Source organism: Hipposideros armiger, unplaced genomic scaffold, assembly GCF_001890085.2.
Source record: "Hipposideros armiger isolate ML-2016 unplaced genomic scaffold, ASM189008v1 scaffold_68, whole genome shotgun sequence".
Lineage (NCBI taxonomy): Eukaryota > Metazoa > Chordata > Mammalia > Chiroptera > Hipposideridae > Hipposideros > Hipposideros armiger.
The window spans coordinates 1,277,601-1,304,635 of NW_017731418.1; the positions used below are offsets into that span (position 1 = coordinate 1,277,601).

General features: G+C 37.8%; 1 protein-coding gene across 6 annotated transcripts in view; it reads right to left on the minus strand.

Moving 5' to 3' along the window:
* Positions 1-7,257: 7,257 nt before the first annotated feature.
* The window catches only part of PPARGC1A (PPARG coactivator 1 alpha), a 643,335-nt gene continuing 623,557 nt past the window's right edge, over positions 7,258-27,035 (minus strand). For all 6 annotated transcript variants that reach the window (XM_019642416.1, XM_019642415.1, XM_019642414.1 and 3 more), the window contains 3 exons: positions 17,784-17,905; positions 17,300-17,451; positions 7,258-11,324 (listed from right to left, as the gene is read on the minus strand). In XM_019642416.1, coding sequence (XP_019497961.1) covers positions 11,221-11,324; positions 17,300-17,451; positions 17,784-17,905 — 378 coding nt within the window. In that variant the 3' untranslated portion in view covers positions 7,258-11,220. The remainder of the gene's footprint in view (positions 11,325-17,299; positions 17,452-17,783; positions 17,906-27,035) is intronic.

The following is a 27,035-nucleotide window of genomic DNA, read 5'->3' on the forward strand; positions in this document are numbered from 1 at the left end:
ATGAAGGAGAGGGGAAGGGATGAGACAATACAAATTGGTAATTGCAATATGGCCTCAGGGATAGAAAAAGACAGTCCGAGGAATATAATCAATAATGTTGTAAATATTTCTTAGGGGGCCAGATGGACCCGTGTCCTGTTGGGGAGTCCACTTCATAGTCGATGTAGAGGCCTGACCACCACATTGTGTTTCTGAAGCTGATGTTGAATAATACTGTATGTCAGCTATAATTATATATACATATAACCTCGGGACATGGAGTAGAGTGCGAGAACGGATTCAATGGAATTGTAATAGATAAGCATGATATCGGGGGTGGGAGGGCAATAGATGGGGGAGGGGGGTTGTTACTTTGTGAGGGTGAAAAGGGTAACCATTGCATTGTTCTGTACACCTGAAACTAACAATAAAAAAAATAAATTAAAAAAAAGTATATGAATCATCAAATGTTGAATTTCCAGTATTAATTATAAGCCATGGAAGAGACACTTTGGAGAAAGGAAGCTGCCATGGACGTCTCAATTCATACTGTGGATGCCGCTTCCTAACCTGTAGAATAAGATCAAGGCTGCCTCCCTTTTGGCCACACCTGACTGCTCAGTCAACATCCATGTCATCCCTATGGACTCAGTTTGTTCCACATGCATTTGTCCTTTGTACTCTCTCTGTGTGCCCCTCAGCATCGGTGTTGGCGTCCCCTAAGACCCTTATCCTGACATTAGTTCTATCATTCTTTGGGTTTTATTTATCTTCTCAAATAGAGTTCATGAAAACAACACATATGGTATTTCACTTGATTTTATTCTTAGGTTTCCTTTGAGAGGGGGAGGAGGAGGGGTGACCTCAGAGGGATGTAAACGTTTTTAAGGGTCTTGTGTAACATGTTGCTTGCGATGATTGGTCAAGCTGCCAAAAGCTTCACACCCCTTCTGGGCCTCTCAAACTACCCTTTCTCTCTCAGCCTTTGGCCTGATCTATGTAGAGGGTTGGAAAATTCACAGCAACAGAAAGTTCTGGAAACAGATTGACATCAATATAGTTGCTGGGTGATGGAGGAGATACAGAGAAGAAGAAGGGACATATCAGATGGGGTAGTAGCATCTTCCACCAACCAGTCTTACTTCAGAACTGCCTCCTTCTTGAACTTACACATTCGTGGATTGTGTACAGTGGCCCTAGCCACAGAAAGGCCACCACCTCCAGGAGAATCATGCACTCCAAATACATTCACAAACCATGTTCTAGGCAGATTCTCCCAGAATAAAATACTGCATTTCCTCTATTAAGTTCAACCTCCTCTCAACAATTCCTTTCGTACGTGGCCCGTGAAATGAATCACGAAGAGATTATTTTCTGGGCAAATTGGTAGAAAAACCCTGATGCAGTCAGTTCCCCTTCTGCTTGCAGCCTGACTTCCATTTATTGAATATCACATCAAGTAGTGGTTCAGGGGTTTCAAAGGAGAGCTTAGCAAAATAAGGAGAAGGGAAAAAAAAAAAAAAAGAAAGCCCACAAAGTTTTTCAAGGTACCTACTGCAGAGTTATCAGGTCATAGATCTAAATGTCAGTGCTGTATGCCTGATTTGCACATTTCAAACCGATTTGGTAATTTTTTTTTTCATTTTTATCTGCACGCATGAAGTGCTTTGGAATACTGAAACAATTTAGAATCATATTTAGTTTGCAACAGTTCAATTAACTTAAGTGCTGAAACATGCTCCCCAGCTGGTAACTAGTTTAATCGGTTACTATTACAAGAAATAATTTCTTCAGTGCTGGGGCTCCCCAGTGTCCTCTCTGAAGAGGGCATGGCCATGCGCGGGTATGTGGGAATGAGCAGGTTAGCAGCCTGACAAACTCTCTGATTTAGCAAAGAAGAAAAATCAAAGAAATCACTCTTTTATTAAAAAATAAAATAATAAAATAACTACCTAGGTATAGGTTTCCATGGTCTGCTGTGATTTTTATAACCTCCTGTTCCCTGGAATAACTTTATAACCACTCAGTAAGCAAGATGAGGGTGTGGATCAAGGGTCGAAGACTTTTAAAGATATTGCATAAGTGCACTTAACCATGAGCCAAAGTGATAAATAGGAAGCCAAGATGAATGTCAGGCACGCTGTGAAGAATGATTATCTGGGACAGTTGGAGCAGCTGCTAAGGCAACTCCAAACACCTGGAAAGAAGGATTTCCTTCTGGCTTCCACCAAGGCTGAATTGTTCTAATTGCATTTGCATTTGCATTAAAAGGCACCACTGGCAAATTGCACAAAGGATATATACAGTAAGAAAACATCGTGTAAATTTTCAAAAGACAGAAAATAATACTGCATCTTGCTTTTGGATCTATGGAAAGGTAGTTAAAAGAAAAGGAGATGTGGCTAACACACACCAACCCTGAGAGGCATGCAGGTCAGTATTGAGGAGGAAAGGAGAACAAGGATGTGGGTAAGTGATTTGTTTCAAGAGCGATCATAGGCATAAAGAGCAAAATGTTGAATCTCATAAATCTAGGAAGTGTATACACTGGGTTCTTGCCTATTATTTTATGCACCTATGTGTTTGTTTAAAAAGTTTTCTAATTACAATTTTAAAAACATATTTCAAAGATTAAAAGACTTTGACAATATCTGTTTTGCAGCCATTGTGAAACCAGTCATCTCCAACATTTTTCTCTCACCATGTGGCCCACAACTCCTGGGCTAGTTTTTTTTTTTTCTTTTTCTTTAAGGTTCATAGAATTCCAAAGACCAAAGTCCATGACCAACTATCCTTCTTTCCCACTTCATAATTTTAACTAACCTTGTTGAGCCTGGCCACTGGGTTGGAAATGAAGCCCAGATATTTCACTGTTAGACACGGAGCCCTCTTTTCTCTACACCAAGGACACCACCTCAGAAAGGCCGTCCATAAACAGGAGCTGTGAGTGTCTAGTGCTCAATTTCTCAGACGTATTTGCCAACCTTTGTACAGTTAGGTCTTAGGATGACTGCAGAAATTGAGCACTAGACACTCAGAGACCAGCTTAAGGGTTTTAATCAGCTCCTCCAAGCAAACAGCAGGTGGCTAAAGCCCAGCTGCTGTCTAGCTGACACAGAACCACACACACGGAACCCGCTTTGGGAGGGCCAGTCTCTTCTTCATAGCTCTGCTGCCCTAGTTGTACAATTGCCTCTCTTGTTTATATAATCCATAGCATGAGTCCACATAAAAGGCAAATAAGAAATCGTGGGAAATTTTTTTCCACAACCTTGCTCTGTACCTGGAATTCAAATGTGTTTGGTTAACCTTCTATTTATTCCTTCTCTTTCCCTCAGCTGACCTTTCTAGTCTCGGTCCTTGCCACGGCGTCAGTGAGACCCTGGCACCATGTGACAAAGACGCTCTTAGGAGCGCTTTATGAATTGTTTCATTCATCAGGGGCACACACTGGCACTCCCTTTGTATGTCACCATATCTGTCATTAAAAATGTGAAAATGTCAGCCCTGACATATAGGCACTTCCCACCCGCAGACACTGAGGCCAAACATTGGGTGGTGCGCTCCAATTTTTGCTTTTCCTCCAATTGTGTTCCTGCTGGACAGTCTGAATTGCAATTCAGATGGCAGAGGCTGGGAAAGGCAGCTCATTGCATAGGTACCAGAATGTTTATTTTTTCATGTAGCCAGATAATTGGAGGAAAATTAAGGTTCATGATTAGGCCATGCATTGCACTTGATCATTAAGTTACCTGACATGAAAGTCACATGGCCATATCACAAGCTGTGTGACCAGTTTGCTAACTTATCCTTCTTTAGGGAGCAATTAATCATTATTCTGTGATAGCGTACACATATTCCTGCCAAAGAATAGTGAAGTACTTACACAGGGCACTACCTCGAAGCACAAAGAAACATTAGTCATTTGATTAAAGTGTATGGCAATCAAGCTGAAAAACCTGCTAAATGTTTAAACTAGGAACAAGCACAGCCTCATTTTCTTTCAAGTCTTCCAGCGCGCTGGGAAGCCCTGGTAGGGTTAACAAGAGACCTGGTTGGAAATGAAGTGAGAAAGCAATGATATGAATGACGATGGGACTTAATTTTCGATAACACCCAAGTCAATCAAAGGAAAGTACCTGTGAATTCCCTTGAATGACTTGCTGGAGGGTATTGTGCAGTAACTATATTACTATATCCACTTTTTTTCATCAATTAGTATTGTTAAAGAGGAGCTTGACTATAGAGTTCCTAACAGCAGCAAAAATAAATTCTCTCCAATTAAGTAGTCTAATAAGCTATTTAGGATTTTAGCACTTAACATTCTTTCCTTCCCATTTAATTTTGACTTTCACTTGGATGTCATCTTGTTGAAAATCCATCACAGAAAACTACGTGGGGAAAAAAGATAATGTTGCTAAGTGCCCCTGGTGTTCAAAACGGAGCAGAAGCACAATATTTTTTTCTAAATCGCCCCAGGATTTTTCCTAATAATTCAGATTCTCCCTGCTAGAAATTAATATATGAAAATGGTCAATATGCAAATTCAAATATCACACTAGCTACTTGCCTTCAGTTAGTGCTATATGCATAAATTTGAAGCTATACAATATTTTAAGGTTCTTGATTATAATAATGCCTTTGTGTGCATATGTGCATGAATAATTATACTCATTTAATTTAATCATGAAAATATTAGAGGATCATTTGGTTTTCTCCTCTAAAAGTTCTCTCACTTTTTCCAATTAATGAGTTCCACTTTGCCCCTTCCATAAGTCAGCTGATGTTAAGTAATGGTTTTCTGAGCTATAAGGAATATCGCCACATTCCTATAGATTAAGAACGCAGAAGAGGCATATTGGAAGGTGGTGGCCTCTTGTTGTTAGCATACAGCCTCGTCATGGAAAATGTTAGGCCTTTCAGTAGAACCTTGTCCTAGAAATACCTGAACTTTATGATCATTTGTTTCTGCAAGTTTCCAGTACCCCTGAGAATTTGCCCTCGGGCAGTCACCTGATTACAACAGAAGCCCTGGAAACCAGCTCATCTGACCCACACATTCCACATGCTCAAGTGGAGTGGAGCTTTTGGGACCTTGAAGAATTCCTGGAATCACATGAATATATTTTGGGGCGCAAGAAGGTGGAGGACATTGAACGTAACGAAGCACTGGAAGAACAGATAATGCAAAAGTGAGTACACTGAAACAGGCCGTTGTGAATGACAGGTTAGAAACATGACACAAAGGTCATTGTATATTATCTTTCCCCCGCAAAGGAAATCCTACTGTCTTTCTTGCAGAAAAAACTATGTTGCTTTTCTTCAACATGTTAACAGGGACCAATGAAAGGAAATAGGCTGCTTTGTGCCCATCAATAGAATCTATATAGCATCTTTTCCCCCAGGGATTAATTCAGCTTTTGATTAAATCTTTCTGAGATTTAAATCACGATGTGACAAACCTCTAAGGAACTCCTCTATGAGTTGTGACCTTCTTTATTACTCTCTGCTGTTTGATAAAGTACAAAGATTGATTTATAATGGTGTATAATGTGTTTGAAAACAAGGAATAGCAATGAGAATTGCAAACTATAAAATTAATATAGTTAAATATTGCAAAAAATACAATTTGGTTAAAATATTCTATAATTAATACCAAGCTATAACTGTGTAGCTACTAACACTGGTGTCAAACGAGTATAATAATGTTGTTAGAGCTGTAAATCATACCCAGTGATTAGCTAAATAATGCTACCATGAAGAGAAAACTGGAGATACTGAAAAACAATTTTGAACCAAGATCACATTGTACACTTTAGACAGACATAGTTTGGAGGACTTTTGAATTGAAACAAGCTTTATTTAAATAAACTATTTGTATCCAGTGTTCATTTGTTTTTTGCCGGCTTAATGCTGTTTTCAATAATTATTTTGCCATTCATATCATCAAGGGTGGAAGTGATCTAATGTTTGGGGACAACATCAAATGAATTGTCTCTAATCAGGGTGTCGCTATACTGGACCAGCAGCTACTACTGCTGCTCTTTTTTTTTTTAATCCCCCTTGGGGGTGGCTGGTTAGCTCAGTTGGTTAGAGCGCAGTGCACACAACACCAAGGTCACCAGTTTGATCCTCACATGGGCCGCTGAGCTGCGCCCTCCACAACTAGATTGAAACAACTACTGGACTTGGAGCTGATGGGTCCTGGAAAAACACACTGTTGCCCAATAAAAAAATATCGCTTTTTATGCTCAAAAGGTTTTTAAGGGTACCAAGTTAACCCTTTAAAAAGAAGGCTTGCATTATTCTGATGTCCTCTGGTTCCAGCCAGAAGATTAAAAAGGCACTCTATGACTTAAGGGTGAGTGGAGACAAGTCCATATCTGAGGCTTATCCACTGAATCTCAGGAGTGCTCAGTACTCGTGGTTGTAGATTCACATTATCTGGATTAGATAATGGTAAGTTTTTATTTTCTACATTGATAATACAAGTAACAAGTCTTACGTGGGAATAAAAAGGAATAGAAAACCATGGGAAGTACTTCTCGTGTAACTTAGCTGATTTCAATGTACGATTGATTGCCCTATCACATTTCCAATAATTAAAAACATGTTTTTTTTTCTTTAGGAGATTGGGATATATTAAGCCACATTTTCCCAGTGCTATGCTTATGGTGGGTCTTGCAGTACAAGTTGCTGGGAGTGGCGATGGCCATCTGAAATGAGGAGACACCAAAGCACTAATAGTGCATTGTCTGTCATCTGTGTCATTAGGACCACCAACCACCTACGAGGCACAGTGGACATTCTGACAGCAAGCCATGTCAGCAGCTATCAGACTGTCCCATATTTAACCCGATGACTTACATATGATGGGGGGCTGCCTCCTATCATAAGTTTTCAAAAAATACTCATTCCATCTACAGTAGAACTGCTTCCTAAGCTAAATATTTAGCAGGTTTCTCACCAGGGGCAATGGCTTGTACTTAGAAATACACACTTCCCAGGGGTAAGTAGAAAAACAGAGCTCATCCATTGAATGAAGTCTCATTTCACTTCCCATTATAGAAATCACCACTATGCCTTTTCCGTTTGCAAGGAGACAAGGTAAAACACAGAAGGTACACATTACCTTAGAGCTGAAGTCCATCCATGAATATGGAAAAGCAGGGAGAAAGATCCAGAAAGGAAATCGAATGGTAATAAGCAAGTATCATGTACTGATCCGAGAAACATACCAGGAATTTGGTGATGATAAATAAGAAAAGCAGAAGTAGATTTGAAACATTCGTTTCCCTTTATTAGCTCAGTGAGGCTGATGTGTACTGCACATTTAAAAAAAAAATCACAGGAATTTTCATACAATGAATAAAACCACAACAATACATGTAGAATTGGCAGGTGGAAAAAAAAAGCCCGGCGAGGGCTCAACTAATCGCTCACTTTCCCTCTTCAGCATAGTTCAACCAACAGTATTACACTTTCACCTACAAATCTTAAAGTAGCTCCATCGAATCAGCAGTTCACATTATTGAAAATGTCTGTCACATAGGTACAAATTTAGAATCATCACATTATATTACATGGCTATTCTAGGTCATCTATAGATCAGGTCTTAGACTACAGTGATTGAAGTTCTCGTTACAGCCATCAAAAAGGACACATAATCATTACCTACTGTAAGCTCACATCTAAAGGCATGAAAAGGTTTCCTTTTTTCAACTGACCCAACCATCATACCCCAATAGTGCAAAGTTCCCTCTCTGCTGCTTTGAATGTTGACAGCCCAACCGTTGCTTTCTCGGAGTCGTTTAGCAAAAATCAATCTTGTTGCACTGGAAGAATTATTCTGCTACATCTCTTTAAAAAAAGGAAAAAAAAAAGCCCACATTTCTAAAGCACCAGTTCGGTTACCAAAATCGTAGATGTGGTACTTACCACAGCATGAAGGCAATGTCCCACAGTCATCTAAAAATGCTAGAGATCTATGCTGAAATTTGCCTCCAGTGATGATGGGGTGCATGTGTTCATTTGAAATATTCTCTCCAAAAAAAAATTTAAAAATAAAAGGAATACAGTTTACATTTTGATGGGCTACCCACAGTGTCTGCATAAGATACAAAAGCGCTATTCGGATGGTTTAGTGATTCTCTCTTTGCACTAATTTTAGATGCAATTTGAAGTCCATGGGGAAAAAAACAACAACAACAAAGCTGTCTTTATGGTAACAATATTTGTCAGGCCAGAGGGGGAATAAGTTAATCCTCAACATGAAATCTGTAGTGCTGTCTTTTGATAAGTAAGAAAAGAAACCAAGTATTTTTACTCATGTCAACAATCCAGGGCAGAAAGGAGAATGTATTTAAAATTGGATCACAAAAATTTAAAGGCAAAATAGAGAACGCTTCTGGTCCTTGAACACATAATATGATTTACTAAATATTGATTTCTTAAAAATAATTTATTGCTCTTAATAGTCTTTTTTTATTATTATCATTATTATTATTATTATTATTCTACAACAGAAGATACTCAAAATTCAGAAAGAAAGACTGTAAACTTTAGTTTGGCGTTCACACAGAGTTAAAATACCTGCATTTAACCTACAGAACAACAAGAATTAGGCGGATTAAAGATGTGTTACTGTTGTAACGCAGAACCTGTGAACAAGTTCTTGTATTTCGTAGTATTTTTTTATTGCTTTCTATCTACTTAGAAATAAAAAGCCAAAAAATCAAGCAAGCATCCGACAGGACAGACAGTGGATTCACTCAGAACACAATATGCTGGTGATAAATGAATGCAGCTACCAAAATTAGCTGCATTTGGCCTGGGGGTGAGATCCGCTTTATAAGATCGTGTTGGGCGAGAGAAAGAAAAAGAACGATTAAGGAGTAGGTATAGCATGTCTTCGAGAAAAGTCATGTCAGCCAAACTGTAATCAAATCTCAATTTAGCAACTGGAATACACACTCCAAACTGTACTGAGATCCATTCCAGGGGCTCCACACTCAGATGAAATCCTGATGCTCAAAATGGAGGTTTTTCTGAAGTTTTTTTGTTTGTTTGTTTGTTTTTATTGAATTGAGCAGAAGCAATGTCATCAAGAACAACATCATGGTCACGTCAGAGGCCATGCTAGTGCAAGTAGAAACACTGCTTCTGCAAAAGCTGAATTTCCCAAATGAGACACTGAAACTCCACCCTGACAAGTGCCATGCATCCTAGGTAGAAAATTTCCACTGGCTTTATAATTTTCGTCATCTCATAATTTATAATAAATAGGCTATCTGCAACTGATAAATATGTCTCTTTAGTAAACAAAGGAATGAGATATCAGTATTTATACAGGATGCATAACTGTAAAAAATACAGATAAATACCATCATCATACTCTGCCAAGGGAAAGATACTGGCTTCAAGGATAGTCTCCAGACACACATTAATTATTGTAAAAATCATACTGTAATTATTACCTCAGCATTTTGTATCAAATTAAAATCACAAAAATTAAAACAAAACAGCATTTTAAAAAGATTTTTGACCTCTAGTTTCAAAACTACTGTTGATAGAGAAAATAAAAACATTTCTTAATGGTTACCCATTGAGACTTTACATAAAATCATGATATCGTCTAGAAAAATTTTAGATGAGAAAATTTTCATTCCCCTAACAAATCCAGTGTATAAAACTTCAAAGAAAAACAAGCAACAAGAGAATGTGGAAAAATATCGCAGAAGTGGTTAATACCTTTAGAGGGCTAGGATATTTCTTGACAAGATGCTTAGATCGAAGCTCACCTACGAAAGGATGGATGTGCGTAAAGCATCATTTTGTTGTTGCTGCACTCAATGGAAACACACACTGTCTTTTTTTTGTTTGTTTTTTTTTACAATCAAATATATATAAGCAGTAAGTTCAGCTTCTAAATAGGTTAGTGTACAATAATTGTTTCACCTCATAATTACATTTGAATATTCTCGATTAAGAAAAATTCAGCAGTTTTGAAAAGAAGGCTGCATTTACAGTGCATAGCTGTAACAAAAAAAGAACCTTGTTGTATACTATGTACACAAAATAAAAATACTCCATTTAACATCTGTAAATACTTAACTACATCAGAGAATGTAGCAGTTACACTATCTGCACACATCCGGGAGAGTTCTACCCAACTCTCATTCAATATGTAACACCGTGCCCGCTTCTCAGAAAGAACCACTGAACAAGCTGCACGCGTGACCATTGACAAGGCTTTTGAAATTTGCAGTGGAAGATCAACATTTTGGACATTTACATGGGTGTCAGGATAAAGGACGAATGACAGAAACTTCAAAATGTTAGGAAAGTTTAGCATTCTGGTGCCTGCAGTATCCTCTCCCACCCAGATTCCATGGCAAAAGGAAAAAAAGAAAAAAAGAAGAGAGAGAGAGAGAGAGAGAGAGAGAGAGAGAGAGAGAGAGAGAGAGAGAGAGAGAGAGAGAGAGAAAGGATATTAGTTCTACGGAACCCGTGGTTTCCTCAGGATTGTCATATAATCATTACGTTATGAGAGAAAGCTTGCTTCAAGTTGATTTTGCACTTTCTTAAAAAACAGAGTACGGAGGCTGATGCCCAGACATCAGCGGCTGTCATTTTAGGGTGGTTTGTGGTTGGTTGGTTAGTTTTCTTTCCTTTTGAATTTATGCATTTTTTTCCTTTTGAATAGAATACGAACATTTTGAAGTTCTAGGTTTTACGTGTGTCTTCATGGAACTGCTGCCATTTGAAGTGGTTTGCTCTGGCACACTCTGGTCAGGAACCCCCAGTCCCCATCTGGACATACATACTTCCCCCAAACCAGGCATGCACACACACACACACATACATGCACACACACACACACATACACACACACGCACACACATACACGCACGCGCGCGCACACACACACACACACACACACACACACACACCATCACCATCACCAAGAGACTCCAGGGAAAGCAAAACTGACACCCATGAATAAACATGTGCTTACTGGATATCCATTCTCTCTCTTGCCTCTTCAGCAGCTGTGTTCATGTAAACCATTGTTGTTCTCATTGTATTGTTGTTGTTTTGTGTTTTTGTTTTTTCTTTTGTACAGAGTGTAAAGTAGGAGAAATTCCTAAGTATGACTTGCAATAGTCTGTTAGGGAAGGACGCGCTGTCTGTCCCGTGAGGTATTCACCGTCCCTCTGTCATCCTCAGCCAGGGAGCATGTTACCTGCGGAAGCTTCTCTGAGCTTCTTTCAGTAAACTATCGAAATCCAGAGAGTCGTACTTGCTCTTGGTGGAAGAAGGGTCAAAGTCATCTGAGTTTGAATCTAAAAGAAACCAAAGCCAGGTTAGTGCACCCCTTTGCCATGGTCATGAGCTCAATCATCCAATTCAAGATTCCCTGACTCAATAGCAACTTATCCAATCAACATACTTTAAAACAATAGGCCATTTACAACAATATGGATGGACCTAGAGAATATTATGCTAAGTGAAATAAGTCAGACAGAGAAAGAAAACTACCATATGATCTCACTTACATGTGGAATCTAAAGAACAGAATAAATGAACAAACAAAACAGAAACAGACTCAGAGATACAGGAAAAAAGAAAACGGATAGTTGCTAGATGGGAGTGGGTGGGGATGGAGGAGAAGGTGAAGGAAGGGATTAGAAAAAACAAATTAATAGCCACAATATAGTCACAGGGATATGAACTACAGTATGGGAAATATAATCAATAATGTAAAGATTCTGTGGGGTGCCAGGTGGGCACTGGACTTACTAGGGAGACCACTTCAGAGACTGTGTAGATGCCTGACCACTGAGCTGTATGCCTGAAGCTGAAGTTGAATAATACTGAATGTCAACTATAATTAAATATATATATGTATATAGTCACAGGATGTGGAGTAAAGCATAGGGAACATAGTCAATGGTGTAGTAACAGCTATATATGATGTCAGAGGGTAGTAGATTGGGAAAGGAGGGTTATCACTTTGTGAGTGGTGTAAATGTCTATTACATTGTTTTGTACACCTGAAACTAATGAAAAGAAAAAAAGAATAAAAATAGCTCAACATATATATATATATATATATATATATATATATATATATATATATATATAGAGAGAGAGAGAGAGAGAGAGAGAGAGAGAGAGAGAGAGAGAGGTGAACATTCAAAACACTCATCTATTGATTTTAGACTTAAACACTCCTGGAAGGTAACCAGAACAGACTTTAATATCTCTATTCAATAGCAACTTACCCAATCAATATACTTTAAAACTAAGTTCCCGCTCCTTTCCCAGCATGTTAAATGACTTACCTATGGTTCCTCAACAACTTAGAAGAGAAGACAAGCATAGACACTAGAACTAATTTCCCTGTTCAATGTGACTGACATCACTGAGCATAAAACCCAGTTGAGTGGGAGCGAGAATCATTAGAACTTCACCCACTCCCCGCCTTGCGGCTCCCCTTTGAGGCAGGACAGACATGTGATCCAGTCATCTACTCTATACCTTGGAGTATCCCAGCAACAGAGGCACAATTCTCTCAAATTAGAAGGCTTAGCGAAATTCTTCCTGTTCAGAGAGGGTCAATTCAGTTTCTTTTCTCATGAAGAGGAGATGGAACATACACTTTCTTGGGTCCTTAAACTAGTCCAAGTCAGCTTTTGTGCAGCTCCACATGCTACTGCCAAGAGCCCTCAACAAAATGGGTGTGTTTCAGCAATGGTGGGTTTAAAGTGACATTATCTTAAATATTTCTGGGTTTTCCTCCATTGACATCCATTAAAAAAGTCAATTATTTTTGCTGGTCTTGCAAGGGAGAAAGAATATCTTAGAAACAGCACAGAAAACCTCTTGCAAATACATTCATTCTTTGGAAAGCATGTATTGTGAAGGGAAAACAAACCTTTCTGGGAACCATGAACAATCCTACTAAAATATGAACATTTCCATGTTTTACCCAGACTAGGTTACAAAATAGAAATGCTCATTAAATGACAGAAGAGGATAATGGTAGATAAGGTAGAGGCATAATCACTGACCTCACAAGTTCTTTTGCTGAAAAGGTTGCAACCCTTCAAGCTCTCCAGAGTCAGGCTGATTTTTTTTTTTTTACCCCTAGCTATGATCTTCTCTAACCATCTTAGATTTTAAAACAAATAAATTCATTCACTTCTTTTTTTGTTTCATTCTCACCATTCTTTGTTTCTACTGAATTTTTGTCAAGAACGTTTTTCCAGGTAAGAACAACAACAAAAACAGCATCAACAATTATAGTCAGCCTCAGACATAAAGGCAAGGACAAAAATGGCCAATCTTCCTTCACTAATACCTTAAATGATTAATTCTTAACTTATACTGGCTCCCACCCTTCTCTTCGTAGCCTAATTTATATTGCTTGTAAGACTAAAACCTCATGAGCAGCTGTTGTTCAAATCAAAATCTTTTTTGTAGAAACAAACCAACAGACAAAAAACCCCAGAAAGCCCTACTCGTTGCCAAAGATTAGCCTGAAGTCAGAATTCCACAGGCATTGTAGATGAAGATGGAAGAGTGTTTTCATAAGGAGAACCTGTGTGACATTATGACATCAAGAACATCCACACATATCTTTTCTTGGAGGAAATTTTGAGAATATTTAAAATGATCTAACTTTGGATTTTTCTACGTGACACCCAGAATTTCAGTGTTTCTATATTTGTATTAGCAAATACTAAAAATATTTTGAAATAGTGGTTCTCAAGAGTTTCTTCACTGTGAAACATGAAGGCTGGCACTTACATATACACCTACTTACATGAGAATACTATGTCACACAGCAGGCAACCACAAAACATTTTTGGTTGCATGAAGTTAGAATGTGGTTATATGTATTTCCTGAGGCATTAATATCTTTTCCACCCCTATTTTTACACTAAAGGAAGAATACTGCAACATGAGTTAAGATATAACAAAATTTTTATAGGAATAACCCAAAAGCCACTCTAACTATTTTTATAAATAAATTGTTACAAATAATGATACTGTATAAATAGAACTGAATCACATTACAACTGTATTCTTGGCACCTAGAAAACTGTTAGCACAAAGTAGGCACTCAAATTAATATTTGTTAAATGAATATATTAATCTTGAAGACCAGTATATTACTAAAACTATGGTTGAAAATATTTGTGTTGGAATCTGAGAATTTTTACCATGAAATGGCAAGGGTTTATGAAAAGTTATGTATATATTCAAGATGCTGACCATTTAATACATTGCTTTGAGTCAATAAAAAATGTGTGATGGATGTGTTATTTATTTCATTGTTTTCTTATATGTTTAAGTTCTACACCATAATTAATTTCTGATCAAAATTATTATATTCTTAGTCCTGACCCATCCTTCTGTTCTGGTCCTACAGTCCTAATTTAATTTTTATCCTTTGTCTTTAAGATTTTTCATCGAAGTGTTTCAGAAACACCCATTTGTTTATAAAACGGTGGATAGAAAAACACACAGATTACAGATCCATAGAAACCAGGCTTAAATCCTGGCTTCACCGTAGTAACCTTGATTGTCTCTTTACATTCTGAGTCTCATTTATAAAACTAGCTCATAAATAGTATAATACCTAGAATCATTATGTTTTGCACTAATAGTATTGTAGTGCCCATTAAGTGGCTTCAATAGTGGAGAAATAGGAGGTGGGAACTAATTTAATTTGGGGGAGCAAAAAATAGCAGAAGAAAAAATTGGTTAAATCCATCTAAAAGGATCGGTCGCTCTACTCTTGGGGAAATGGACCTGTATCACATCATGTACACTTCACTCTTGCGACACACACAGAGCAGCTCACAGTCCATCTAAGAATCCAGGATACGCTTCCATCCACTATATTCAGTGGCTGTGCCTGATTCATTTAACTTGAACTCTTCAGGAGACAAAGAAAAGACACATGAATATTTTTCAGTCCCAAAGCTGGATACTGCTGTGAATGCTTCCATTTTAACATAACTTGAAATTTCCAACTTCTTCTCATTGCCATCACTTTTTATTATAATCAGAGCTACTCTTTATTAAGCACCTATTTTATACCAGACACTGTGTTAGCAGCTTCACAACCATTTATTGAATCTTCATGACAACATGATGAGGTGTTTTACCATTGAGGAACCAGAGGCAGAGGGAGGTTAATGGTTTGCTTACGATGAGAAGCTAAGTGAAGTTTCAAACCCAGGTCTGCAGGCTTCCGGAGGTCTGCAGGTTCTTCGACTACACCATGCCTACGCTCAGATCAAGTACGCCTCGCGCAATTGTAGGGCTTGAGGGAATTGGAAAAACCCATGCTACTACAATGCACATCAAACACACTTTTCAGAAAATACAGAGCTAGCCGGGCAGTGGCAAAGTTTCATTGCTGCCGGCTAGACAGTGAGATAACGAGAGGGGAAGCATTCTTCTTAGAAATATTTCAGGGAGGCTCTAGTTCAATTTGGAAATACCATTCAATCCTCTCTCTCCCAGTGATGAATCGTGAGCTAAAGGCCCCTCTAGGTAGCTTATTTTAAACTCTAGATGTTTTGAGAGACTAGAAACACCCTGGCCTTCATCACTGAAGAAAATAAGTCAAATCAACTCAAGACTTCAATCTGTCTTGACTGTTTTTATCAGCCAGCATTTGAACAAATGACTTGCCACCGTTTATATTTTCATCCCTAGGCCTCTATCTCTCTAACAGTCAGCTGCCTCTCCCCTGCTTCATGCTATCTATTTAGCTTTTGAAGTGAATTATAGCATATTCCCCCTGAACAATGCACACTACCTATATCAATTACTCTAGGAAGACATCACTTTGGTGGAAGGGAGAGGAAAAAAAAATTCCTGTATTTGGTATTCATTTCTTTCTTTATACCAAGCCAAAGCAAGTGCAGATAGGAACATAATAATGCTTAGGAATAGATTTATATGTTAATTTTATGATTTGTAATATAATTGATTTAAAATAATTATGTCATATGCACAAGGCATTTGCCATGTTCCTTCCTTCATCAAATAATTTAAAGGCTTACAATACACACATTAGATAGGGAATCACATGCAAAGGAACAGAATTAAAATTGGAAAGGAAATTAAGATGTCCATTGTGGCATTATTTATAATATTAAAACATTGAAAATTGAATAAATGTTTAGCTATAATGGAATGATTAAATATAATGGCACCATTCCCTGAACAGAATACTGTGTAGCCATTAAAATATGTTGATAAATTATTTTTAATCCTGTAGGCACAGTGGAAAATAAACTTAAATAATATTAATTGAGATAAGTAGAATTTGAAAGTATATATTTATATATAAAATATGAGCTCAACTATAAGAAAGTAGACAATATGAGACAAAATACTGGAATGTATATCACACACTAGGTAATAGTGGTTATCTCTAGGTGATAAGCTGAGGTGATTTTACTCTTTTTATTAATACTTTTTTATATTTTCTAAATTTTACCCATTGAGTCTGTGCCTTCATAATGGGAAAAAACAATCAATACTTATGTATGCTTCAGTTTCCTTATTCATAAAATGAGGATGATAATAATAACATCTACCGCCTATGATTGTTCAGGTAATTAAATGAGAAAATGCTTGAAAAGCCCCGCCTGGTACAATGTCTAGCATATGGAAGTACTCAAAATAGAACATTTTTTCTTCTTCTTTGTTTTAAAGAAAGTATAGTGTGATTTCGTATATAAGATTTTATTTTCTCCTCTCAAGGTGTAACTTGAAGAAAATGTTAACATTTCTACAACTTTGCGGTATAATAAGGAAAATGAATAAGACTTGTGTATATTCTGTTCAATGAAATAATAATGGCAATGGTATGATTTGTACAAAAAGGGTCAAGGTGGGGACAGAAAGCACTGGCAGATGACACACATGTAAAAAGACACATATGCAAATAAACATATGCAGACACACACTCTACCCTACACATACATGGACACACAAAACACAACACACACACACACACACACACACACACTCACGCACCCAGTAAAGAATTTCACCATCTGGGCAGACAGTACAACAAAGTTATTTCTGCCCTTTGTTGCAAGAACCTATGCTCCCTGCTTCTGAAACTATCTCGTGCATTAAAAAATAATCAAATGAAATTTGTATTCAAATATCCCCTCTAGTAAAATAAAGTAATGGCCCAACCCCATGTGCTATGGTTTACAGTTGCTTCCATTTTGAGCTCTCCATTATGGATTCATCATCCCATGTACAATAAAATCCATACCTAGGTCTGCATAGTTAGACTTGAAAAATTGCTTGCGTCCACAAAAGTACAGCTCGAAGTCAGTTTCATTCGACCTGCGCAAAGTGTATCCATTTTCAAGAGCAGCAAAAGCATCACAGGTATAACGGTAGGTAATGAAACCATAGCTGTCTCTGCAATGGACAAAGAGGAAAAGTTCAAAGCTCATGAGGAGGCATTAGCATATATGACTGTAACCCTTGCTACTTGGGGAGACTTTGCCGGTGCCAAAGTCTGAACCACTGCATCCATTTATCAGTGTGATTGTCCTGTCAAGCAGCTAAATACTTATTTCTGGGACAGGAAATCTCAACTAGAAAGATTAATAAATAGGGATGAAAGAAAATAAATAAGGTTCTGAACTCAACATGTCATCTGTCAAAGCATCCCCATCCTAGTAATCTTATGGCCATAATTTTTTACATATGTCAGCTTCTAAACAAGAAATAATCTTGAAGATTCTCACCCATCATCCCGCAGATTTACTGTGCACTCCTCAATTTCACCAAAAACTTCAAAACGGTCCCTCAGTTCTGTCCGTGTCGTGTCAGGTCTGATTTTACCAACATAAATCACACGGCGTTCTTCCTGGGGGTGGGGGGAGTAAAGAGAGACTTGCTCGGTTTTGAGACAGGAAAGAAGCTGAACCTCTAGAAACATTCATAAAGGTAAAATCATGCATTACAAGAACCCACAGAGCATGCCAACTAAAGTAAAACATACACTAAAACTGAATGAAATGCTATACTTGAACCGAGTTTTAATTTGCATTTCTTCAACATCACTCTCATCTCTCACATGCTCTCTCTGTAGCACCGCATTCTCTCCCACGTTTCCTAACCACCTCTGTTCTTCAGGCACATGAACTTTTATATATTAGAAAAGAAATATGTGTAATGTGATCCCTTTATCACTGAATAACTGAACAATACCTATTAAATATTTTCATTCCTGTGACTCAATTATTAATCCTTAAAATGAGTAAGAACCTGACTTGGCTTGAAAACCTGTTTAATTTATCATTAACTCAGATTTCTAATAATGAGATGTACATTTTTTCCAGTGTTATTCAGAAGTAATTGACATCCATCACTGTATAAGCTTAAGGTGTACAGCATGATGATTGAGGTACAAATTTTGACATCCCTTAAAAAAAGTGATTCTTAAACTCTAGTATAAATAAATGTTACCTGGGGTGCTAAGGAAAAATGCAAATGATTGGGGTTTATCCTGGCTATACTAAAAAATATTTAGAAGATAGGGTTCATTGATCTTCATTTTTAACAAGCACACCCCAGTGATTCTGAGGCAGGTGGTCCAAAGACAATCATTTGAACAATATGGTCTGAAAATGTAGACTATTTTAAGCGATGGGTCTCCAAAGAATAAGAGCTATAAAAAAAAGGCTATAAATTTCCCCTTGCCAATGAATCTTATTTTAGGAACAGACTAGAAGGGTGTGGCCTAATTTTCACAAGTGGAGTCAATATCATCATCATCTGAAAATCATCAGCAATTTATAACCTACAAAATATGGGAAGAATATTTTATAGCCTGAGGATGCATTTCTTTTAAAAAAAAATAGGAATGCATTCTTAATGTAAGAAGCAATCCTATAACTCTTGTTCTAAGAAGACAAGGCCACAGGAGATGCTGTCTCTCAAAACTGAGAAAAGGCAAGAAAGTAAGGAGTTAATACAAAGAATGTGCTTACCAACCAGGCTATATGTCTATCAAGGACAAACAAGAATGGAATGAACTTAAGGTTGCAGAGATTTAAGTTAGATGGAAGCAAAGACAAGGAAGCACAGGACGAAGGTACGGATTTAGCTTGCCTAAGAGTTTTCCCTGAATGTACTGAGAGTATCCTGTCTTGGATGATGTGAAAAGTAATTTAGGCCTAAGGCAAAGAGATGTCCTATGTTATTTACTGAATGTCTTTCCTTTTCATGTGTCTAGTATTTAGCAAAGGACCTGGCAAAGATTGGGCACTCAATAAGCACTTGTGAAATATCACTGAACAATTCAGAATCTATAATAGATATCCTCCTTGGTGATCTGATCATCCATGTTTCATCTTCTTTTACCTTATGCAACACTCATATTTCTATTTTCATCAGGGACGTTCCTCTGAGCTTCAAACTCAAATAAGTAACTATCTATTTGACATCTCAGGTTAGATGTCCCCTCGGTGCCTCAAACTAGACCCACATTACTCAAACAAAACTCTCCACTTCTATCCTCTGCCCCGTGGGTCTTTCTCCAATGTTCTTGCATCAATGAAGTTAACACCATCTAGCCAGTTATTCAGGACAAAAACCTGAGTGCTTCATTGATTCTTACCTTAGTTGCCTCCACACATCCAATCACTCATTAAGTCCTACTGATTTTCACCTCCTAAATCTCCCTCTAGTCTGTCTCCTTCGTTACATCTCCCCTAAACCAAGCTGCCAGCATCTCTTTCTAGAGTAGCATAACAGCCTCTTAACTTGAATCCTGTGTCTATGTTTACCCTCCTCTGATCTATTCTTTCACTTCAGTCAAAGTATTCTGTGTTAAAGGAACAGGAATTCAACCATGCCAATTACTTTCTAGTAACAGGACCTACAGGCCATTCATGGTCTGGACTGGTCGTGATCATGGGCTTAATCTCCCTCATCTCATTCCTTCCTTTACTCTGTTTTCCAGACACATTGAGCTTCCATCAGCCCTTAGCATACACCACACTCCTTCCTTTTCCAAATCCTTTACACAAGCTGTTCTATTGCTACTTGGAACATCCTTCACACTGCCTCCCCTTCCCCTTCACCAACATACATATACTGTCTGGGGTTACATGGAACCCAACTATCATTTCTTTCTGAGATTTGCAATGAGGTCAAGCTTCCTATTAGCTCCTCTGATAGAACACGCTCTCCTTTGTGGTTCTATGCTCAACTGGAATCAATACTTTATCCATTCGTTAATGTCTGCCTCGCCATACAGTGAAAGCTCCATGAAAGTGGAGACCACATCTGTCCTATTGACTACTATGTTTTAAGAGTACCTGAAATATAATGGAGTGTCAGTGAATATTTGCTGAAAAATCAGTCAATGGCCCATCAGTTAATCCTTTTTAGCACTTACCCCATATCCTTCATTACATCAAAGATGCCTAAGTGTGGTCCTTACTCTCTGAGACTCTCTAAGGCTATTGAGAATGAAGGCAAGGTTTGGTACCTTATCATAGGAAAAACCTTGCCCACGTAGCTCAGCTGTGTGAATTAACAAAGGTTCCCGGGATTTGTTTTTACAGGCTTAAGTGTTAGAAGTGTGGAGTATCTGCAAGTTCTCAGGACTCTGACTTTTAAAAATCACCTCTGAGAACCAGAGGTGGGGGTCCCCTGAAACAGTTAGTAACACACAGTTCCTCTGGCATTGGCTACTGAGCCTAAATAACTGACCAGATGATGTACGGCAAACAGGGCAGCCTGTCTGATTCACTTCCATGTAGATTGTATGTCTCAGGCTAAGGATATAACTGTGTTGCTTCAGAGCACCCAGCACATTCTAGAGGTCCACAATATAAACGGATGGGTTGTACGCTGGAGCAAGGGAATCATAACATCACATTCCATTCTATTTACGCAGCCAGCTCTAGCCAAACAGCCAAATGTGATGGGACTGTTATCTAAACTTCCTGGCGCCTGCTTGCACGGTGTTAATGGATTTATTTTTTAATGAGCTTTTTTAGGAAGGTTACTACTGTATAGAAGAAAAGGGAGGGAAGGAAGGAATGCAGAAGAGAGAGAAAGAAATTGAACCATCACAAGGAAATTGCTCCACTACCATTATGGGAATACACAGAGCCTACATACTCAAGGAAGTTAAAGCTAAAATCGACCATATGCACGTCCATATGCAGACATATTGGGACAATCTCTGAATTGCTTCTTTATACAAAGCTGTATGCAACAATGATCCCACGAAGAAGATAAACCAGGGGACCTTTTATATCAGATACTGATACATTCTGCAGTAAAAGGAAGACACAGCCTAGATGGGAGAGACAGAATTTCAAGGGGCTGGTCCACAATCACTTAAATTACCTATTTGTCTATTATCTCCTTCTATGAAACACAGGAATGGGACCACGTCTTGCTACCTTACAAAGACCAGAGATTGAATACATGTTAAAATTCTCGTTTGAGAAAATGATTGGGAGTGCTCGGTTTTCCTAAGCTAGAAATGAAACTAAAAGGCATCTGAAGGTCTGAAAAGCAAAGACAAAAATCTTCCCAAGGTTGGCCACAATGTCTAGCAAAAAACCGATTATTTTTAACATGTTGCAGTTTTATTAGACAGATGAATAGATTCCATATCTTTAAAAAACCTTAACATTTGCAGCCAATTTTTCAAGACATTAATTTCTAAACAGGAGATGAAAGGAAAGGAAATCAAAATGCTTAATAACATTTCCAACTTCTTAAAGGCTTGGAGGAACTCTAAACCTTTGGCAAAAGCTTTTGAAAAATGATTTTCAGACCAGTTTTCACTATTGAGGGGCATGTAACATTTATCAAATATCTTTTAGCTTCAATTTTCACAAAAGCTAGTTTGCTGATGGGGTAGATAATAAAATTGAAGATTTATGTTGCATTAACAGGTATAGTAAATCCTCATTATATCAAAACACAGGGGATAAATACAGAAAAAAACTGACTGAATTAACTGGCTTTGCATTATCAAAATCTTTATCAAAAAAGGTATAGAGCCTCCCAGTTAGCTGGAGAAAACATACAATGGTTGTTCTTCATCAAATAATAAGTTATTCCTGGTACAAGGGGTTTGACTAAAAATAAAAGAAGAAAATTAATAGGGAGATTAACATTTATTGTCTAAAGTATGCTAAGTACTACGCTCAATGCTTTTCTATGGGTTATCTCACTAAACTTCTGCAATGCGAGGTAACAACAAGTAAGAGCCGGATAGCATTTGGATTTGTGTCCTCAGGACTTTTATCCTACATTTCCAAATCAGAATAACGTAAAATTCCTCCTACTGTACTAAGGAAACAGCATTCCCAACTTTGGCAATGAAAGATCTGTGTTCATTTCCAGATTAGCTACAACCTGACTTACTCAAAAATTCCAAGGAAATTACAAATATTATAGATGAGACGAATGGATAAAATTGATGCCATTTCTAGAATGAACGGCATGTACAGCTAGGTCCTCTAGTGAAAGGATAAATGGAGAGGAGTAGGTGGCCATGAAAAGATATGAAGGGACAGAAAAATGCCAAAACTCTGACAAAAAAATCCAAAAGCAAAAGGTTTTTTTTTTCTCTTGCTCTTATATTAATTACGTTCATTTAATTCAGTAGGCATTCAGTAAGTGCCAACTACTAGGGGGCACTCTTAGGGAAGAAACAAAACTATAGCACTCAGTTTTCCAAAGTTATCCCCATCCCAGTAATGCCCAGGGAGATTCCTCCTTAGTGTCTAAGTTTGGATAAATGTCACTTAATCCAGGTTAGTCTACTTAACCCCTAATATACAAGTAAGAGCTAAGATGCAAGTGAGCACAATGATCAGTCAGAAAACATAAAACCTCTAGACTGAGAGCATGTATAACTACTTTTGATAAAACTGCTAATTTCTAAATAGTGAGCTTAGGCTCTAGATATATTTGCTCACATGAAACATCTCTTGAAAAAGGCTTGAATAGAAACTACTTAATTTTCTCCAAAAAGAATAACTATGAGAAATTACACTTTTTTTTTTCATTTGGAAGAAGCTGATAATTATCAGCGATGATGCACTGTTCCTGGCTCCTGGGCTGCATACTAACCAATGAAGAAGAGAAATGAAATGGCACAGTCATTGCTTAAGCACATCTGGTTTTGGCTTTAAGCACTGAGCCATATCATAATGTCTAGATTTGCCCTTTAAATTAACATCCCATTATCATGTTTTCTGGCAGAAAACTGTACAGATTGCAAATGGAGTTGGACTTAGAAGTCCACAAGAAATTAGAGCAATGACAGTTTAGACATTAAGTACTAAACTCTGGCTTGCAGAGTTCCAATATAACCTGAATTATTTCAAGCTTATGAGACTGAGGAAGACAGAGGGTGAATTGGCTTTTGAGAATGAGTTTAGATGGAAATTGGAGGAAAGTAACAACTGCAACAATGCCAATATTCAACCACAATATATGAATTACTAATTACTAGTTTTCTTTTAACGCTCTGATTTGGATAAAGACTGTCAGAGGAATAAGCAATGAGAAGTTTATAGACCTCCCAAACCATCTCCTTCTTATGAAGCTCAAAATGAAAGCAATACAGACTAGAAGATGAAGGTAGCAAAGACTATTTTAATTTTTTTTTAATATCAATTATTATATAATTTTAACATTTTTTTTCCATTTCCTTTTGGAACCTCTGCTTTGTTGGTCCCTTAATTATATGATGGATATGAATTTATGCAAAGTCCAACACTGCACTAAAAGTAGTCCAAACAGAATTTGCTACTTATTCATTACATTAAGGGTATCTCAAAAATCTGAATGGAAGTTGCCTACACGACCGACTTAAGTGGACTCTCTTAGTTCCTTTAGCTATATCATCAATGACTTTTCAAGCTAATCTAGTCAAACAAATAAAAAATCATTGCATGTATCTCTGTGCCCAAGTCCATAAAAATACACTTTGCAAATGAATTTTGGCATAAGAAAGCAGATCATTTTGAGGAAGGAAATCAATCAGAAAATCTCCACGTGGGTAAACTCATTAAATAGTTCCACTATGTCTTCAAGACAGACTTCAAAATCTTTATCATGCCTTACAGGACCCTTCAAAGATGTGGTTTCCACAGAGCCCTCCAGACTTATTTCTTGCCACTCCTATACCCCAGTGTTCTAGATAAATAACTAGCAGTTCCCCAATGTGCCTTGCTCTTTTTCAGAGACAGTATGAGCTATATAGCCTCTGCCTAGAATAGGAATGTCCAAGAAAAATATAATGCAGCATATGTAATTTTAAATTTTCTAAGAGGCACATTTTAATGATATATTTTATTTAGCTCAATATGGCCAAAATGTTATAATTTAAACTTGTCATTGAAAAAAATATTAATGAAGTATTGTACACTCTTTTTTTGTACGGTCATCAAAATCCAATCATACTTATAGTGCATCTAAATTTGGGACTAGCTGAATTAGCCATGTGGCTAATGCCTACCACATTGAACAGTGTAGAAAACTTTTGTCCTCCATCCCTTCAGATTTCAGATCAAACTCACGCTGTCCAGGGATGACCTCCCTTGTTCCCCCAGGTCTGGGTGCCTACCCATATGCCATCACAGTGTCTTAGATGCAGCACTTAACACACCCTATTGCCTATTTGTTTGTCTTTATCTCCCAGTAGACTGGAAGCTCCCTAGATAGAGGGGACCAGGTCTTACCTAATTTTATAGTCCAAGCACCTAGCAAATGTTCATCTCATAAAGAGTCATGAGTTTTCACTTACGTTAAGCAGAAATAGCATATAATTGTCAAAGTGGGAATTGGTTTAGCAGTAAGGCCCAAATTTTATACCACCTATAGATCACTATGTTAGTAAACCATCTCTGTGTCATAGATTTTTTTTTTCAATCTGCTTTTCAAAAACAAAAACAATGGGCCGACCGAGTGGCTCAGTTGATTAAGAGCTCACTCAAGAGTGCAAGCTCTGAGCAATAGCGGTTCGAGTCCAGCCCTAGCTGAGCTGCCACTGAGTTGCCAACAGGTGGCACGGTGGCTCAGCTTAAAACAAACAAACAAACAAATAAACAAATAACACAAAAACAAAAAATCTTAAAGCCAAAATTCTCACAAATGTCTAACTAATTTATAACCATTTAATATAAGCCAAGTTGACATTTGCACTATATAAGCCATCTTTCCAAGAAAACCGATAAAAGATTGTCTTAAGTCAAAGAATTAAATAAGGAACCAGGCAACATTTGTGACACAAAGAGAAGGCAAGGTAGTATCTGATTCCAAGCTGAGGTTGATGATCTCAAGGGTGATTTTGACTCAGGCATCAACTATGGAACATAGACCAGTCACACTATTTGATCCGTTGGGAAACAGCCAAACTAGGGAAATGGCACCTCCCTCCCTTTCTTCACTCCAATTAAGCATCTGGCACTAAATTATCTTTTGAAGGAATAAAATAAGCACATGTCATTTATCTACATTTTTTACACAGCTTTGGTTATAGCTATGTTGTATTTTACCCAAATGAGCAAATATGTGATGAAAGAATTAGTCTCTCTCTTTAATGGCCACAGTTCTGGGAAAAAACATAAAGGGTTTTATAAAATATGAACTTGCAAACACTGAAATAACTATTTTCCTACATGCTTACTCAACATGATTCTCTTCTGTAAAGATTAACTATAATGCGCTATATTAAAAGGCTCTGTAAACTACATGGCACTATATAAATGTGAGTAATTATCATTATTGAATATGCTATTAATTAAAAACAGAAAAGTTAGAAAAATTGAATTTTTAATTTTCATTAGTCTTCTTAAGCGTTAACTAATGATACTCGGGCAGACCTTAATATCACAGCTCATTGGAAAGTTGAGAAAAATGAGGCAAGGTGTTGTAATTTGCACAAGGCCTTTGATTCAGTCTTAGGTAGATTCAAAGTGAAATGACAGCAAACACCCTAGACCTTTAGCCTAAGGATTCAATTACTTTTCCTTTCTTTCTCCTTGAGTGCCTGCGATGAACAAACCTCTCAGTTAACCTTTTTCCTCCAGCTGAAAACTGTTGGCTAATGCTTGATTTTGACTGCATTAGTCAGCTCTTTTATGTAGGTATTTCAAGGTTTTGTTGATGGCAGTGGGTTTTCTTAAAGGAACCACATAAGTCTAACCTTTAAAATCCCTTTCCCTAAGTCTCACTTTGCTTAGATGCAAGACAGTCATAGCCAATCTTCATGGAAATGACACTTAGCAGCTAGCACGGACAGGCAGCTGCTGGAACGCACAAAAGCGGTGCCGTTTCTAATGGATTAGCCATGGCTTCCGGGAGCACCCTGTCAGGAAACCCTAAGACTCTAGAGGGGCTCAGTGGAGACGAGCGCCGTCATTGATTAGGAATGTCTGCCATGAACAAGAGCTGGATGCTGACAACTGGAGTGTCTCATATTTGCTCTCCAAGGTCTAGGGTGATAAGCAATGGGAGGAAGGTGGGGTACAGTCTACCCATCAGTAAACAGCTGCGGAAAAGGTACAGACCCAGAGAGAACAAACTAGTTTAACATAACCTGGATCTTTCCACCGAAGGGTTGGTACTGTCTATATGTCAAATGAATATAATACCCTGTGGTAAGAGGTGTCAAAAAATACATAATGGGTTATTTGGAAAGTAGTTCATAAGAAATGTGGCTGTGTCAACTGCCCAGTTCGGTGATGACCCAGCATAAGTAAGAAGAAATGATGACTTTCTTAGCAAATCTTCCTCTATTGACGCCTTTAAATCCAACTTGAACCCAGTCTCTTGCTTCACAGACAATCCAATCCTCACATCTGCCAAAAAGATGAACCGGTGATACCGCCTCATTTTCCACTCAGAGTAAAAAGCAGCAGAGGACGGAAAGAAGAACTCATCCTCTGACCGGATGGAACCAGTATCTGACAGTAAATCTCTACTCCCTCCATTTTTAAAAACAGTAATGA